The sequence below is a fragment of the Prionailurus viverrinus genome, chromosome A1 (assembly GCF_022837055.1).
Source record: "Prionailurus viverrinus isolate Anna chromosome A1, UM_Priviv_1.0, whole genome shotgun sequence".
NCBI lineage: Eukaryota > Metazoa > Chordata > Mammalia > Carnivora > Felidae > Prionailurus > Prionailurus viverrinus.
In genome coordinates, this window is record NC_062561.1 from 5,909,002 (window position 1) to 5,924,478 (window position 15,477).

Below are 15,477 nucleotides of genomic sequence, written 5' to 3' on the forward strand. Positions count from 1 at the left end.
AAAGGAGAAATATTTCCCTGGATCCCCAGGATAGCTGAAACTGGCCAGCCTAGCGTGTGCACAGTGTTTAACAGTTCAAGGCTTATGTCACATAACTGCTGAGATCATCAGAAGCATGTATCCCGACGGCATTTAGAACAGTTTAGGACAGGATCAGGAGAGTTTGGTGTGGTCATTTCCCTGTTTACAGACACAGGTGCTTTGATCATAGTTGACTGACATTTCTCGTAACCCAGATACTCTAGCACACAGGAGCCTTAGTTTTCCCTGTTGTAAAACTAGAACACTTAATCAGAATGGATCTGATTCAAACACTGGGGTAATACACTCTTCATCTATGCTGTAGAATCCTAGGAATCCGTTTTGTTACCACCCCAGTTTCGGGCACCTGCTTACCTGTGGGCAGGGTACCAAATCATCTAGCCTCTCAAAGACAGCCACCACAAGAATAGCCCCAGCAGGGATGTTCTACTCAAAGTATGAGATTATTCCTAGGGAGCTGTTCAAGAATTACATGTGGCTCCCGAATTCACCAAGAGTGAATGAAAAGTCTTCTTGTTAGTTGCTCAACTGTGGTGAAAATATTGTATCCATTAAAAGCTGATCTTACATTGATTAAAATATTCTTCAAAAGTCAAAATATTAATATGTAGAAGCAGGAAGTGTTCTTATTAAACAGCTTGGATATTACAAATACGCAGGGGCTGTACATCACAGGCTGTACATCACTCTTCTTAAATGCATTCCAGTAAATGGTACCGATACTGTGGAAGGCAGTTTGGCAGTTTCGTACAAAACTAAACGTACTTTTATACTTTTTCTATATGATCTAGCAGTTGCACTCCTTGGTATAAATCCAAAGGAGTTGAAAATTTATGTCCACATACAGAAACCTGCACATGGATATTTGTAGCAGCTTTATTAATGACTGCCCAAAGTTGGAAATAACCAAGATGTTTTTCAGTAGCTGAATGGATAAACAAAGTATTGTACATCCAGAAAGTAGAATATTATTCATCGCTAAATAGAAATGAGCTATCAAGTCATAAAAGACATGAAGGGTACTTAAATGCATATTACTAAGTGAAAGAAGCCAGTTGGAGAAGGCTACATGCTGTATGAATAGGACATTCTGGAAAAGGCAAAACTATGGAGATAGTAAATAGATCAGTGGTTGCCAAAGTAAGTTAGTGTAGAGGGAACGATGAATAGGCAGAGTGCAGAGGACTCTTAAGGAAGTGAAATTACTCTGTATGGTACTGTGATGATAGATACTTGTCCTTATCCATTTCTCCAAACCTACAGAATGTACGACACCAAGAGTGAACCCTAATGTAAACTGTGGACTTTGCACGATGATGTGTCAATGTAGGTTCATGAGTTATAACAAATGTACCATTCTGGCAGAGGACGTTGATGGCGGGGGGAAGGCTGGTGGGGGTAGGGGCAGGGGATATATGGGAACTCTATATCTTCTGCTCAATTTTGCTGTGAAGCTACACTAAAATATACAGTCTTTTTTTCAGATCTGCCAAGGGGCGGTGCCTACTTTTAAAAAGCAGAAATTGGGAGATTATAAGTCTTCAAGAAATATTCATCAAGAGATGCCACAAAGCACACATTACAGATTGAAGAGACTGGGGATTTAGAGATTATATTAGCAGAGCTACAGACCCTCAGTGGTATCAGTCGGACCAAATCCATAACTGCTCAAGAAAAACCTTTTTGCTGCAAACTGTATAAGGACAAAACTTAACCCCAAATGTTCTGGTAGTTGCGTATGAAGAGCAGCTTAAAGAGTAGGGTAGACCTCATGCACTCGACGTGCCCACACCACTGACCTGTGCAATGGCAAAATCTGAGTTGTTGGTGGCCTGCATACCCTCGTTCCCACTGATTCCCACACCCACGTGGGCCATCTGGATCATCCCAACGTCATTGGCACCATCCCCGATGGCAAGAGTGATGGCCCCTACGTGCTTCTTAACCACGTCGACTATTTCTGCCTTCTGGAGGGGAGATAACCTGAAAAAGAAGACAGCAATCACCACTTTCTGGTGTTTTATGTTGGTTCATTTTACTTCACCTTGTCGTAAAAGCCTTTAACATGGAGTCAACGGTAATCTACACCTAACCACCTTTAAATGACAGCTACGGATAAATTTTCCAATACATTGATCAAGCTTTTAACAGATATAAAAACGTTCCACCCACCAATCTAAAATAAATGAATAAACAAACAAAAAGCAGAATCAGACCTATAAACACAGAACAACCTGATGGCTGGTGGAGGGTGTGGGGTGAAGGGATGGGCAATATGGGTGAAAGGGGGTGGAAGGTACACACTTTCGGATGGAACAGAAGTCACGAGAATAAAAGGCACAGCATAGGGAACAGAGCCAGTGATATTGTAGTAATGTTGTGTGATGACAGATGGTAGCTCGCTTGTGGTGAGCACAGCCTAACAGAGAGATTTCCAGTCGTGTTGTACACCTGAAACTAATGTATCATTAGTTACATTCAGCTACACTCAAAAATTCCCTCCCCCGCCCACCCAAAATAAGAAGTAAAGCAAAGAAAGCACACAGTAACTTCTTTAACATCCCCAAAGAAATACACAGTATCAGTTGTCTAGTTTACATGGAGACAAACTCTTCAATTTGCCATTCTCCCCACCGCTCCCTGTTTCTAACACTGGCCTGCTATCTTAATTTACATCATCTCACTACATGAGAGCAAGAAGTGAAGATCTGTTTCTAAACCTGTATAAAGGCATTGCCCCCAAAGGATAAATATGTGGAGTAGCCTAGGAAAATCAAACTACCCTCAAGTGAACTTTACAAGGAGACAGAGAAACATGAAGATCTCAGTCAGGAGTCTGTGGCGACAATAACAATCCAAAGGTAAGTGACTGAAAATAACAAATGTTTGCTTCTTTCCCGTGGATGTGTCCAGTGCAGATGAGGATACTGTTGATCCTTTCTTTTAACCCAGACAAGCTACGAAAGCAAATTTCGTATTCCTCAAATATTTCAGACTAGCAGACCCTGTCTATACAAAATACTTAACAGACATTCCAAGGAAAGAGAAGCAAATTTTTTTCTCTCTTATTTATCACTTATGTATTCATTCACTAAATCAATTGGCTACATACCTCTATCCAAAATGTTCAGGGACACACAAAGGTTTTATTTTCTAGTAAGTGAGTGTTCATCCCCTTCCCACAAAACAGCTCCTAAAAACTAATTTAAATCTCAACCTTTCAAATTTCAGGTGAGATTATTAAAAACTGAGGAGATAAAGTTCCCTTGACTAGAACACACTCCAAATTTTAAGACAGAAGCACAGACGGAAAACCTTTGGTTTCATAATGAGGAAAATGTGAGTTAACATTAATACACTGTAGACACAGTGTGAAAAGTTGCTGAAGTAGAGGATGTTCCGGAAACCATTTGTAAGTTTAGTTTCCATCTAGAGACACTGGTTTTTTTTGGGGGTTTTTTTTGTGTTTTTTTTTACTGCAATAACTACAATGATAATAACTTCACCATTTTGTCTGGCAAGTACTTTTATATTTAAACTATGATATTTGTGAAGAAAAAAAAGAAAACGTACCTCATATTAATACCAAATTTGACTCTTCATACTGTCAAATCTTAATTCTATCGTTTGAGCCAGTGAAGCTCTCCAAATACGAAAAGAGAACTACAGGGGCCCAACTTAAGCCTTCTCCTCCCCTTGCTAAACATCCTTGAATCCTTCAGTCCTTTTGTGAGGTGGTTCAGGGCCTTTTGCCAAAGCTCCACATCAACTCTGATCAGTTGTTGGCAAGATGTAGAGAAAGGGGGACACTCATACACTGTTGGTGGGAATGCAAACTGGTACAGCTACTCTGGAAGACAGTATGGAGGTTCCTTAGAAAGTTACACATAGAACTACCCTACAACCTAGCAATTGCACTATTAGGTATTTACCGAAAGGATACAAAAATATTGAGTTGAAGGGGCACGTGCACCATGATTTATAGCAGCATTATCAACAACAGCCAAATTATGAAAAGAGCCCAAATGTCCATAGAGGTGGCACATTTTATATATATATATATATATATATATATATATATATATATATACACACACACACACACACACACACACACACACACACACACACAAACATACATACACACACATATACGTGCTATGGAATATTACTCAGCCATCAAAAAGAAAAAATCTCACCATTTGCAATAATGTGGACACAGCTAGAGTATATTACACTAAGCAAAATAAGTCAGAGAAAGACAACATATTATTTCACTCATATGTGGAATTTAAGAAACAAAACAGATGAACATAAGGAAAGGGAGAAAAAACAGAGGGAAGCAAACCATAAGAGACTCTTAACTGTAGAGAACAAACTGAAGGTTGCTAGAAGGGAGGTGGGTGGGGGATGGGCTAAATGGGTGATGGGCATTAGGAGGGCACTTGTTGGGATGAGCACTGGGTGTTATATGTAAGTGATGAATCACTAAATTCTACTCCCCAAACCAGTATTAGACTATATGTTAACTAACTAGAATTTAAATTAAAACTACAAAAAAAAAAAAAGAGAGAGAGAGAGAAAAGAATAGAACTGGATTATCACTATTCTGATTTTGGATCTCCCTCCCATACATGAAAATAAATCCTAAAATAATAATAGTCTTTTAATACCTATCTGTTAAATGAGCTTAAATTAATAAAACACTTTAGGTCATGTTTCTGGGTGTATTAAGCCAAATTACCCTAATCTTGAAATTTTAGGGTTATACCCAATTGATGATCTTTACATTCATGTCTGGCAGAGTTTATCTTGTCATTTTATTGGCTGAAAAAACATAGATAGCCCACAGCCATCTATTCACAAAAACTGAAGGGTGAAAAGTCAACTCAGGATAGGAAAAAAAGTCAATATGCTGTTTCAGGACACAAAAGTAATAAGAAAACACAGCCCTAAAACACAGTTTGAGAAATTCAAAACAGACATTAAACAGCTGATTTCTGTTCTTTTCATCTGAATGAAAGATGAAAGTATAAAAACCTTCCAAAACATAGTATTTCACGTGTCAACGCTCACTGTGAGTTTTAATCTATAACATGGAACCGAATGAATTCAACAATGTAGAAAGAGCACATAATAGATTCCAACCTATAAAACAAACACTCTAGTCACATTTGACTTGATTTAAAAATTGTAGTATTTTTATCATCTGTTTTCATGGAATTACAAAGATAACTAAACCAATTGACTGGAATAATGTCATGGTTTTTCCATGGCACACACTACTGACTTCTTTATCAATACAATCAGTGTTAGAAATAAAAAATAAAATGGTTTCCATTCAAAATTTGTAAAATAGGTTCAACATATTATATGGCATAGATACTTTCTTGTATATAAAAACAAGTTTTCTTGCTATATTTGTGCTTGGAATTCTCTGCGTAAGCTACTTACAGGTAATCTGATATGCATTAATTATTATTTATTCAGCAAATACTGATGTCCCTACATAGGAGCCAGGCACAGTTCTTGATACAGAAAATAGTGCAGAGAATAAAATACATAAGCATTCCTGCCTTCATGAAGTTTACGTTCCAGTGGAGAGGAGACAGACAATAAACCAAGTAAGTAAAACATAAATTATGGCATATGGTGATAAGAACTTTCTTTTAAGTTTCTTTTCCAGTCAGCGCAGAGCCCGATGCAAGGCTTGATCCCATGAACCATGAGACCATAACCTGAACTGAAATCAAGAGCTGGACACCCAACTGACTGAGCCACGCAGGCGCCCCGATAAACCGAATTTTCTAGATTAGATTTTTCTCTCCTAATTATGTTTACCTGAGTGCCACTGAGTAAGCAATTGTAACAAATACCATATGACACCCTCCAAGTATCTAAGCTTTGTTATTTCTAAATGACATTCAGTAAGCAAATTATTGGTCAAAACTTTAAGAAAACTTTCTATACCTGTTAATGGCATATAAGGATATTAGTTTCCTTCAGAAAGTAAACAAGTATAAAACTGGAAAACGTGATTAAGAACAAACATTTCAGCCCATCAGAAAATGCCCAAAGGTGGAAAAGAACTCGAGACATGTTTATTCATGAAAATCAGAGAAGTGCAGCAAGTTCGTGACCTTTGTACTTAGAGGTGTTCCTGTTCCCCTGACCTGGGAGTGAGGCAAAATCTGCAGATTTACTACCCAAGACACGGCGGACGTGGTTTGGAGCAGATAATGAACACCCACATCTTAACCAATTGGGGTGGCTCTCTCAGTTCAGGGAGGGCAGGAAACCAGCTAGAAATGTAACAGGGAGATTGTGCAACAAAAGAATCACGGGAGGGCTGAGGTCATCAACTTGCCCGTATTCCGAACTGACCACTAAAGTAAGGATATGCAGGAAAGAGCCCAGAGAGGCTTTCATGTTGTGCCTCTGAAAGCATTCCTCCAACCAGCATATGGCCCTAGCATCAAGGGTAGGGGCATCAGACTATGACTTGTCTAGGCACAAACTTGGCCAAATAATTGCATGATGACTAAACTCTGCAGGCACAGGAGAAACTCCTGGGAAGGCAGGCTTAAGGAAAAAAAAAAAAAAAAAAAAGGCTGAGGAAAGATACCAGTAACTGCAAATGAATAGGGAAACATACTTGACAGTCTGAGTCCAGGCAAATTACTAAAACACTGGGCCAACAAAATGCAGAAGAATAAATTAGAATCCAGATAAACTACACTGTATTTTTCCACAATAGCCACTTTTACTCTAAAAAAAACAAAATCACTAGATGTGCCAAGAAACTTAAGGGTATTTGTTTTCATTCACAGTGAACAAAGCAGCCTGAGAATAGACCTGATATAAGAGTTAGTAAAGACTTCAAAGCAGCATTATAAATACGCTCACAGAATTAAAATATGTTCAAAGAAAGAAAATTATGATAATTATGAGTCAACAAACAGGATATCCCAACAGAAGAATGGAAACTATTAAAAAAAAATTAGAAACTCTGGGATGAAGTGAACAATACACTTCATAACTTAAGATCAGATCTGAGTGGAAGAAATTAGTGAATCTGAAGTTACATCAATAGAAAATACGCAATCCAAAAAGAAAGGAGTTGAAATTGAAAATGCAGTGGCAGTGCCACGGGTCTGTCTGTAATCAACATCAAGCATTCAGTCATACATGTGATTGGAGTCCCAAAGCAAAGCAAACAAAAGTAGCAAAAACAAAAACAAAAAACAAAAAAAAACCCTGAGAAAACAATGGTTGAAAACTTTCCAATCTGGTAACAACAAAACAAAACATTAATTTAGGGATCCATTGAATCCGAAGTAGAATAAATACAGTAAGAACCATATTTAGAGCCAACATAGCTAAATGAATGAAACCCAGTAACAAAGAGAAAATCTAGAAAGTAGGAAAATGACACATCACATACAGGGTAACAACAGCGTGAATTTCTCACCAGAAACAAGGGAGCCAGAAGACAAGAGAGTGACAAAGTACCAAAGAAAAAAAATCAACCAAGTATTTTCTTTGATAATAGCTTTAAGTTAGAAATCAATAACAGGGAATATACCCAAATGTGTGAGAATTCGATACTTTTAAATAGCCCATGAGTCAAAAAGGAAATCAAGAGAAATTAGAAAATACCGTACTTTGAACTGAATAATGAAAACACAACATATCAGAATTTGTGAAATGTAATTACATCAGTGCTTAAAGATTTATATTTTGAAATGCTTATAGTAGAAAATAAAAAAATTTTAAATCAGTGATAAAAGTTTTTACCTTAAGGGAATGAGAAAAAATGAGTTCAATCCAAAGTAAGGTAAAAGTAGAAAATAATCCAGATGAGTATATATTATATTGTCTATCAGAATATGATATCATTATATATTATAATACACATATATTACATCATATTAATGTTATATATACATAACATTACATATACATTATAAATATATATCAGAATATAAATAAAAAACTGGACAGACCATGGAGTTGGCCTTTTGAAAATATCAGCAAAACTGGTAAAGCCCTAACTAGACTGATCAAGGAAAAAAAGAGTAAATTATCCATATGAGGAAGGGAAGGAACACCACCACACGTCACACAAAAGTAACAAATAAATAAAGGAATATTGTGAAAAACTTCATGCCAACAAGTTTGACAGCTAGAACAAATGGCCAAGTCCCTTGAAAGACACAAATCACAAACTGGAAGAAGTAGTAGAAAATATTTGCTTCCTAAATTGAATTACTCATCAGAGCCTTCCTACAAAGTCCAGGTCCAGGTGGCATCATCGACAGTGAAGTCTGTCAAACATTTTAGGAAGAAATCATACCAAACACTACAGAAAGTATAGAAAACAGGACAAAGAAACACCTCCCAAATCAGTTTATCAGGTTAGAATGATCTGATAACAAAGCCACTCAAAAACTTGAGATAAAACCACAGACAGATGTCTTTCATGAGTACAGACTAGAAATTCTTCATGAAACTTTAGTAGAATATACAGAAAAACTCAGTCATAAAAGTTTGAAGCCATGAAGAAAGTGAGAGACAGACTCTCCTCTCCTTCTCCACCACCACTCCCCTCTGCAAAGTACAGTTTCAGCCAGGTCCATACCAAATTGTTTCCATCATTCAGGATGTACCTCAGTCAACAGACTTCAGTTTTGTGTTCATTTATGTTTACTGTTCCTCCAATGGGGACCCTTAAAGGGATGACGGGGCTAAGGGGAAAAACTAAACCTGGATAATTGAGAGTTGGTGTCGCAGTGGGCTGACAAGTGACCCCTGCAGGAGCTGGACAGGGAGGAGAGTGAGGTCAAGTTGGACGTTCCCCTGCTCCTCCCTGCCACATCCGCTCCAGGTGGCTGTGTCTGTCTCCTGCTGCTCACTGCTCCTCTAGAGGCAACCGGCTCTGAAGGACTCTTTCTGTCCAGGCACAGTGACTCCTCCCCTCCCCCAATCCCTTTGGACCTAGGGGTAGAACAGCTCTTCCCACTGTTACCAGCACGTATACGATCCCTTTGTTTTCATCTCAGGCTGCCGGCAGCAAGCATCTTTCAGAGCCAAGCACGATGTCCCATTTGCTGAGATTTATGGGAGAAAGCAGATGTGAAACTTCCCCTGGATGCAGTCCTATGAAGATGCGAGGTCTCTCAACCCCTAACTTGCTGCCAAAAGGGGATCTAGCCTGGGGATAAAGCCTGCACCAGACGGATCAAAAGGGAGACAACATTGGAACCCTACAACAAACCACGAGTAAGGACCAGATTTAGGACCAACCACCACTAGGTCACTGCAAGCCAACTGCTGGAATGTCCATCCTTTGTGGCAAAATTAGCCCATGTTTTCTCTCCCCTTCAATGATGTCCTTTCATTGCTTCCTCCAGCATGAGTAGGAGGTTCAGGTGGAGAGACCGCGAACACTCCTTAAAATATTGTTAGAATGCAAAATGAAAATGGTTCCATAAAGTCTAAATAGTGAAAAGAAAAATAATTCTGGCGAACTGCTGATAAATTTGCTTGCTTCCCTTGAAGTTGGCTTTGCCAACAGAATTTTCAACTATGTGAGCTAATAAATTCCCTTTTAGCCCAAAGGCGAATTTGACTTCGCTTTCTGTCATTTCGGTTCTAACTAATGGAGGACTATGTCACAAAGAATCCTGAAGGCTAAACTACAGTCGTGACAAGTGAGTGCAATAAAGAACAGAACCTGCCGAATTCTTGTAGCTGATGCTGAATGAATGTGAACAAAGAAGGAAACCGGGGGGAGACATTTGAAGCATATAGGGAACCTGACGACTGAGAAAACGGTCTAAATCAATACTGAGAAGTCCAAGGCATCAAAATGTCTTCATAATTGGCCCAGTTAATATTTTTATTCAGGAGAAAGGAACAATTCCTCTGTACTTAGTTTATTTTCTTAGCTCCATCCATCTTTGTTGTACATGATTTCCCTTTTTAAATTGATGTTTAGACTTCCAGTAATACCGATAACTTCATTTCTCTCTAGGTGTCAGAATTTTTTCAGATATGCCCCTCACTATAAATAGAGGACCTTTGGGGCACCTGGGAGGCTTAACAGGTTAAACGTTCGACACCAGCTCAGGTCATGATCTTAAGGTTGGTGAGTTCAAGCCCCATGTCGGGCTCTGTGCCGACAGCTGGGAGCCTGGAGCCTGCTTCGGATTCTGTGTCTCCCTCCCTCTCTGCCTCCCCCACTCATACTCTGTCTCTCTCTCTCAAAAATAAATAAATAAACATTAAAAAAATAGGGGCGCCTGGGTGGCTCAGTCAATTAAGCATCTGCCTTTGTTTGGTTCATGTCATGATCTCCCGGTTTGTGAGTTTGAGCCCCATGTCAGGCTCTGTGCTGACAGCTCAGAGCCTGGAGCCTGCTTCGGATTCTGTGTCTCCTTCTCTGTCCTTCCCCTGCTCATGCTCTCTCTCTCTCTCTCAAATAAGCATTAAAATTTTTTTCAATAGAAATAATTTTTTTATTAAATAGAGGACCTTTTTTCTTACTGAAGACACCTTTTATCTGGTCAATACACCAATAATTTATCATTGAAAAATTATAATCTGTTTTCTAGTACATCTTAAGTTTGACAATTAGAATTACACTCAGATATCTCTCTCCAATTTGAACATATATTTTATCAATAAGGAACTTTTCCTCTACAAAAACTCCTATTTCCATGTTTACATTTTCTTTACATGTTTATGTTAAATATAGCAGGGAAGGGAAAAGAACAGTGGATATATCCTTACCTACAACATAGTACTGCTCTACATGAGAGGGCCAAGTTGACAAAGCTCCTCTTAACTTCAGGATGGAAGGCATACTTCAGTGTTTCACCATCAATGATGAGGGCAAGGTCATTTTCTTCACCTAACAGGACTCCAAGATCTTGACAGTTCTGATTAACTGCTTGTTGTGTTGCCTAAAACAGAGTGGGGCGGGGGGGAGCCACTTATTTTTCTCATTTTATATATAAATATATAAATACAAATAAAAGACTTTCTGAATCAATATGGTAGATGGAGGCATACTTTTTACCTCATTCTTCCCTTCAAATATCTCACTGAAATGAAAAAGTAAGTAACATGAAGAGTGACATCATAGATCACCAGTGAAATGCCAATAGAAACCACAGTGAGATACTACTTTATACCTATTAGCGTAACTAGAATCAAAAAGCCAGACAGTAAATGTTGATCAGGATTTAGAGAAACCCAAAACTCTGAAACACTGCTGGCTGGAATGTAAAATGATGTAGCCACTTTGGAAAATAGGCTGACAATACTACAGATGGGTAAGCGTGAGTTCACCAGATGACCCAGCAACACCACTCGTAGGCTTCTACACCCAAGACAAGTGAAAACCTGCGTCTACACAAAACTTGTACGTGAATGTTTATAGCAGCACCATTCACAATTGTCTAGAAGTGAAAACAACCTGATGAATGGATAAACAAAATACTGTATGAATATCCATACAATGGAGTATTCTTTAGCCATCAAAAAGTTATGAAGTATTAATGCATTCTACAACATGGACGAACCTTAAAAATACAGTAACTGAAAGAAGCCAGTCACAAAAGACTATGTTATTATGACTCGATTCACACGAAAGTCAAGAATAAGCAAACCCATAGAGTTTGAAGCATATAGGGACCCTGGTCTATCAAAGTAGATCAGTGGTTGTTTAGGGTGGGAGAAGGAAGATGAGAGAAATGGTAACTAAAGAGTAGGGAGATTCTTTTAGAGGTGATCCAAGTGTTCTAAAAGTTGACTGTGGTGACGGTTGCATGTATGTGTGGAAATATTAAAACAGACTGGATTGTACACATTAAACAATTTTTGTGTGTGATGTGGATCATATCTCAATAAAGCTGCTTTTTAAAAGGTATAGAAGAGTGAATTCATATCAGCTGGAAAATACAAATGGGTGCTAGCATACCAGAAAGTTCAGAGAATTTTTGAGAAAAATGTCAAGGGTGGGAACAAAATAATGGGAGTGAACTCTACAAAACTGAGTCTCCGGTTTCTAAGGGGGAAGTACAGAAGTTTTAGAGACTCGTTCAATTTAAGATATGTGGGAGTCACCTCCCTTAGCTTATTTTCCTCAGATCATCCTTCCTTTCCTTCATAATTCACATAAACTGTTGAAAGCTCAAAATTTTAGAGAAATGACTCCCCATGCCAGTAGCAGAGTAGAAAACTCAGATGGTGGAGTATTTTAAGGAAAATACATAATAAAACTGTAAGTCATGCAGATTAATGCTAAAGAAATTTCCTTCATCAAATACAAGTGAAATAAAAATAGTATCAGCACTTTCTGTTGCAAGATTAGTGAACTGGTAAGTGTGCCAAAACATTTCTTGACTGTTGCCAACTCTTTTATTTCTTTGACTATGTGAAATGAGTGCCATAAAATACTAAATCATATTTAAAAGATTATTTTTTAACTATTTTGCTTAACTACACTTTTCAGTTATATTCAGTCATCTGTAGAAATCAGGTTTTTTTTAATGATCTGTACTTTTCTTAAACATGTTGATGAATGAACTTTTAACAAGATGTGGCACCTGGGGAAAAATTTTTAAACATAACAGGTATCAAGCTCCAAAAGCTTTAATGAAACAATCCTCCTTCCTATTTTCCTCAGAAGGCCTTCATTACTCATTACTCAAATGAAATTACTGTGTTTCCTGAAATAAAAGGTAATTTAATAATCCTTGACTTACCAAGGCCTTTATAGAAACCTGCGGGTCTAAAAACACATGAAATTCAGACACGTAAAATTTGATTTCATACTGTGTAAGAGCTATAATACGTACTGTACGTGTATCATATTCAACATTTCCACTTCTACTTTTCCACATAGCGGACTACATATCCCATCAGTGATCTCAAATGACTGCAGTTATTTTGTTGACCCCAAAATAATCCGGCAAAATTGAAGTTTTCCTCTACGTTAATAACTCTTCTCATACTTCATTTCATCACTGAGCACAAAACTTGGTGCTTTTCTGATTAATATACTGCTTTCAATTTTACAGTTACTTGGAACACGTAAATGCTTGGAGCTAAAGCTTAACAGTCTTAACATCTTATTTTTTTTCTTCCACTCCTAAATTATTTGTTTTTCTTCACCAGTCCTCCTGCTGCCAATGTTAACAGGAGTGAAGATAATTCCTCCAACATGGTTCACTCTAGAACATGACTGCCTGAGCAATTTGCCAATGTTAATTATGTAAAATTCTGCACAGCACAACCTGCAGCACATTATACGGGAAAATGGCATTATCTGCTTCATTATGTAAAGCAAGTGTATCAGTAATGATTATTTAGGAATAATGAGTTCTGTTTTTTTATAATATTAAACATTTTATTTTTTGATGTCTTGAAATGAATGGTGAGCTGGCTTGCTAAATGGAAAATGACACTCCTTCCCAATTTTTGGCTCCATTTTTCTTTTGCAGCATTATTTTCAATAAATGTGTGAATATGAAGCATTGAGATTGCTTTTAAATCTCTACTAACATGGTAAATTTTTTTTGTAATGTAATTTATTACAAATTGGTTTCCATACAACACCCAGTGCTCATCCCAACAGGTGCCCTCCTCAATGCCCATCACCCACTTTCCCCTCTCCCCCACCCCCCATCAACCCTCAGTTTGTTCTCTGTATTCAAGAGTCTCTTGTGGTTGGCCTCCCTCCCTCTCTGTTTGTAACTTTTTTTTCCCCTTCCCCTCCCCCATGGTCTTTTGTTAAGTTTCTCAAGATCCACATATGAGTGAAAACATATGGTATCTGTCTTTCTTTGACTGACTTATTTCACTGACTTATTTCACTTGGCATAATACCCTCCAGTTCCATCCACGTTGCTGCAAATGGCCAGATTTCATTCTTTCTTATGGCCAAGTAGTATTCCATTGTATGTGTAAACCACATCTTCTTTATCCATTCAGGAATAATGAGTTTTGAAAATGACATAACTCTAAAGTTTACAAGAACTTAAAACATAAGAGAAAATCTTAAAGAAACAAAGTACCAAGATCACCATGGAAATCACAATATGGAAGTGAAACAGAGCTTTCACTCACAAGACTAGCTTCTGGAAAATTCTAATTATGCAACCAAGACCCACAAAGTCACAGACTTTGTAAACACAAATTTGAACACATGTCTCAGCTGCCTTTGCTGTGTATAATTTGGAGAAATAAAAAGTATAACTCAGCCTTCATCTAATATTTAACAGTAGAAGAGTTAACAAAACATAACATTTTATTCTATATTTATTATACTCTTAAGAGACTTATTAAAGACTAGGGGTGCCTGGGTGGCTCAGTCAGTTGAGCATCTGACTTCGGCTCAGGTCATCATCTTGCGGTCCGTGAGTTCGAGCCCCGCATCAGGCTCTGTGCTAACTGATCTGAGCCTGGAGCCTGCTTCAGATTCTGTGTCTCCCTCTCTCTCTGCCCCTCCCCTGCTCACGCTCTATCTCTCAAAAATAAATAAAACATTAAAAAAATTTTTTTAATTTAATAAAATAGTACAAAGGCTATACACAACCCTCAAAGTATATGCAAACTAAATTGAGAAATAAAGGAAAATATTAGAAAAGATACCACCATTATTATGTGCCACGAAGAGTTAACCATAATGAGAAAGCTGAAGTGATATATCAGATAACATAGCCTTAAAGAGAAAATATTACCAAAAACAGAGACATTTCATAATGATTAAAAAGTTAATTTTTCAGGAAGAAACAACAATTATATTTCCTAACAATAGAGCCTCAAAATATATGAAGCAAAAATGGGTAGAATAAAAGGGAGAAATATAAAATTCAAAATTACAGTGTAATTTTAATAATTCTTTCAGAAATTGATAGAATGGCTAGAAATACAATGAGGACAGTTTATTACAACAGTGACTCAGTCACCGTGACTCAACTGATATTTGCACATAGCATTTTACCGAAACCATATACTAGAACGTAAAACAAGTCTTAATGGATTCAAAATGATTAAGACCAATTAAAACATATGTCCTTTGTCCAGAATTAAATTGAATTAAAAACAAGTAACAATAAGACATCTAGAAACATGCCAAATATATGTAAATTTAACACACTTCTAAATAAGCCATGGGTCAAAGAAGAAATTAGTGAAAATTGGATATTTTGAAATAAACTTATTGAAAATATAACACTAATATTTATGGAATACAGCTAAAGCAATGCATAGAAGAAAAATTATGGTTTTAGTGCTTAAGTTAGAAAATATGTTGAAAAATAATCACCTGAATTTTCACCTCGTGGTAGGCAGGATTTTAAGATTCCCACCCACCAATGTGCATGCTCCATACAATCCATTCCCATTGACCTCATCTGGTAGACT

The 15,477-nt window shown here is 37.5% G+C and overlaps 1 protein-coding gene across 7 annotated transcripts in view; it reads right to left on the bottom strand.

Moving 5' to 3' along the window:
• Nucleotides 1-15,477, bottom strand: part of LOC125175992 (phospholipid-transporting ATPase IB-like) — a 212,694-nt gene that overhangs the window by 94,413 nt on the left and 102,804 nt on the right. For all 7 annotated transcript variants that reach the window (XM_047876704.1, XM_047876721.1, XM_047876739.1 and 4 more), the window contains 2 exons: nt 10,837-11,009; nt 1,842-2,025 (listed from right to left, as the gene is read on the bottom strand). In XM_047876704.1, coding sequence (XP_047732660.1) covers nt 1,842-2,025; nt 10,837-11,009 — 357 coding nt within the window. The remainder of the gene's footprint in view (nt 1-1,841; nt 2,026-10,836; nt 11,010-15,477) is intronic.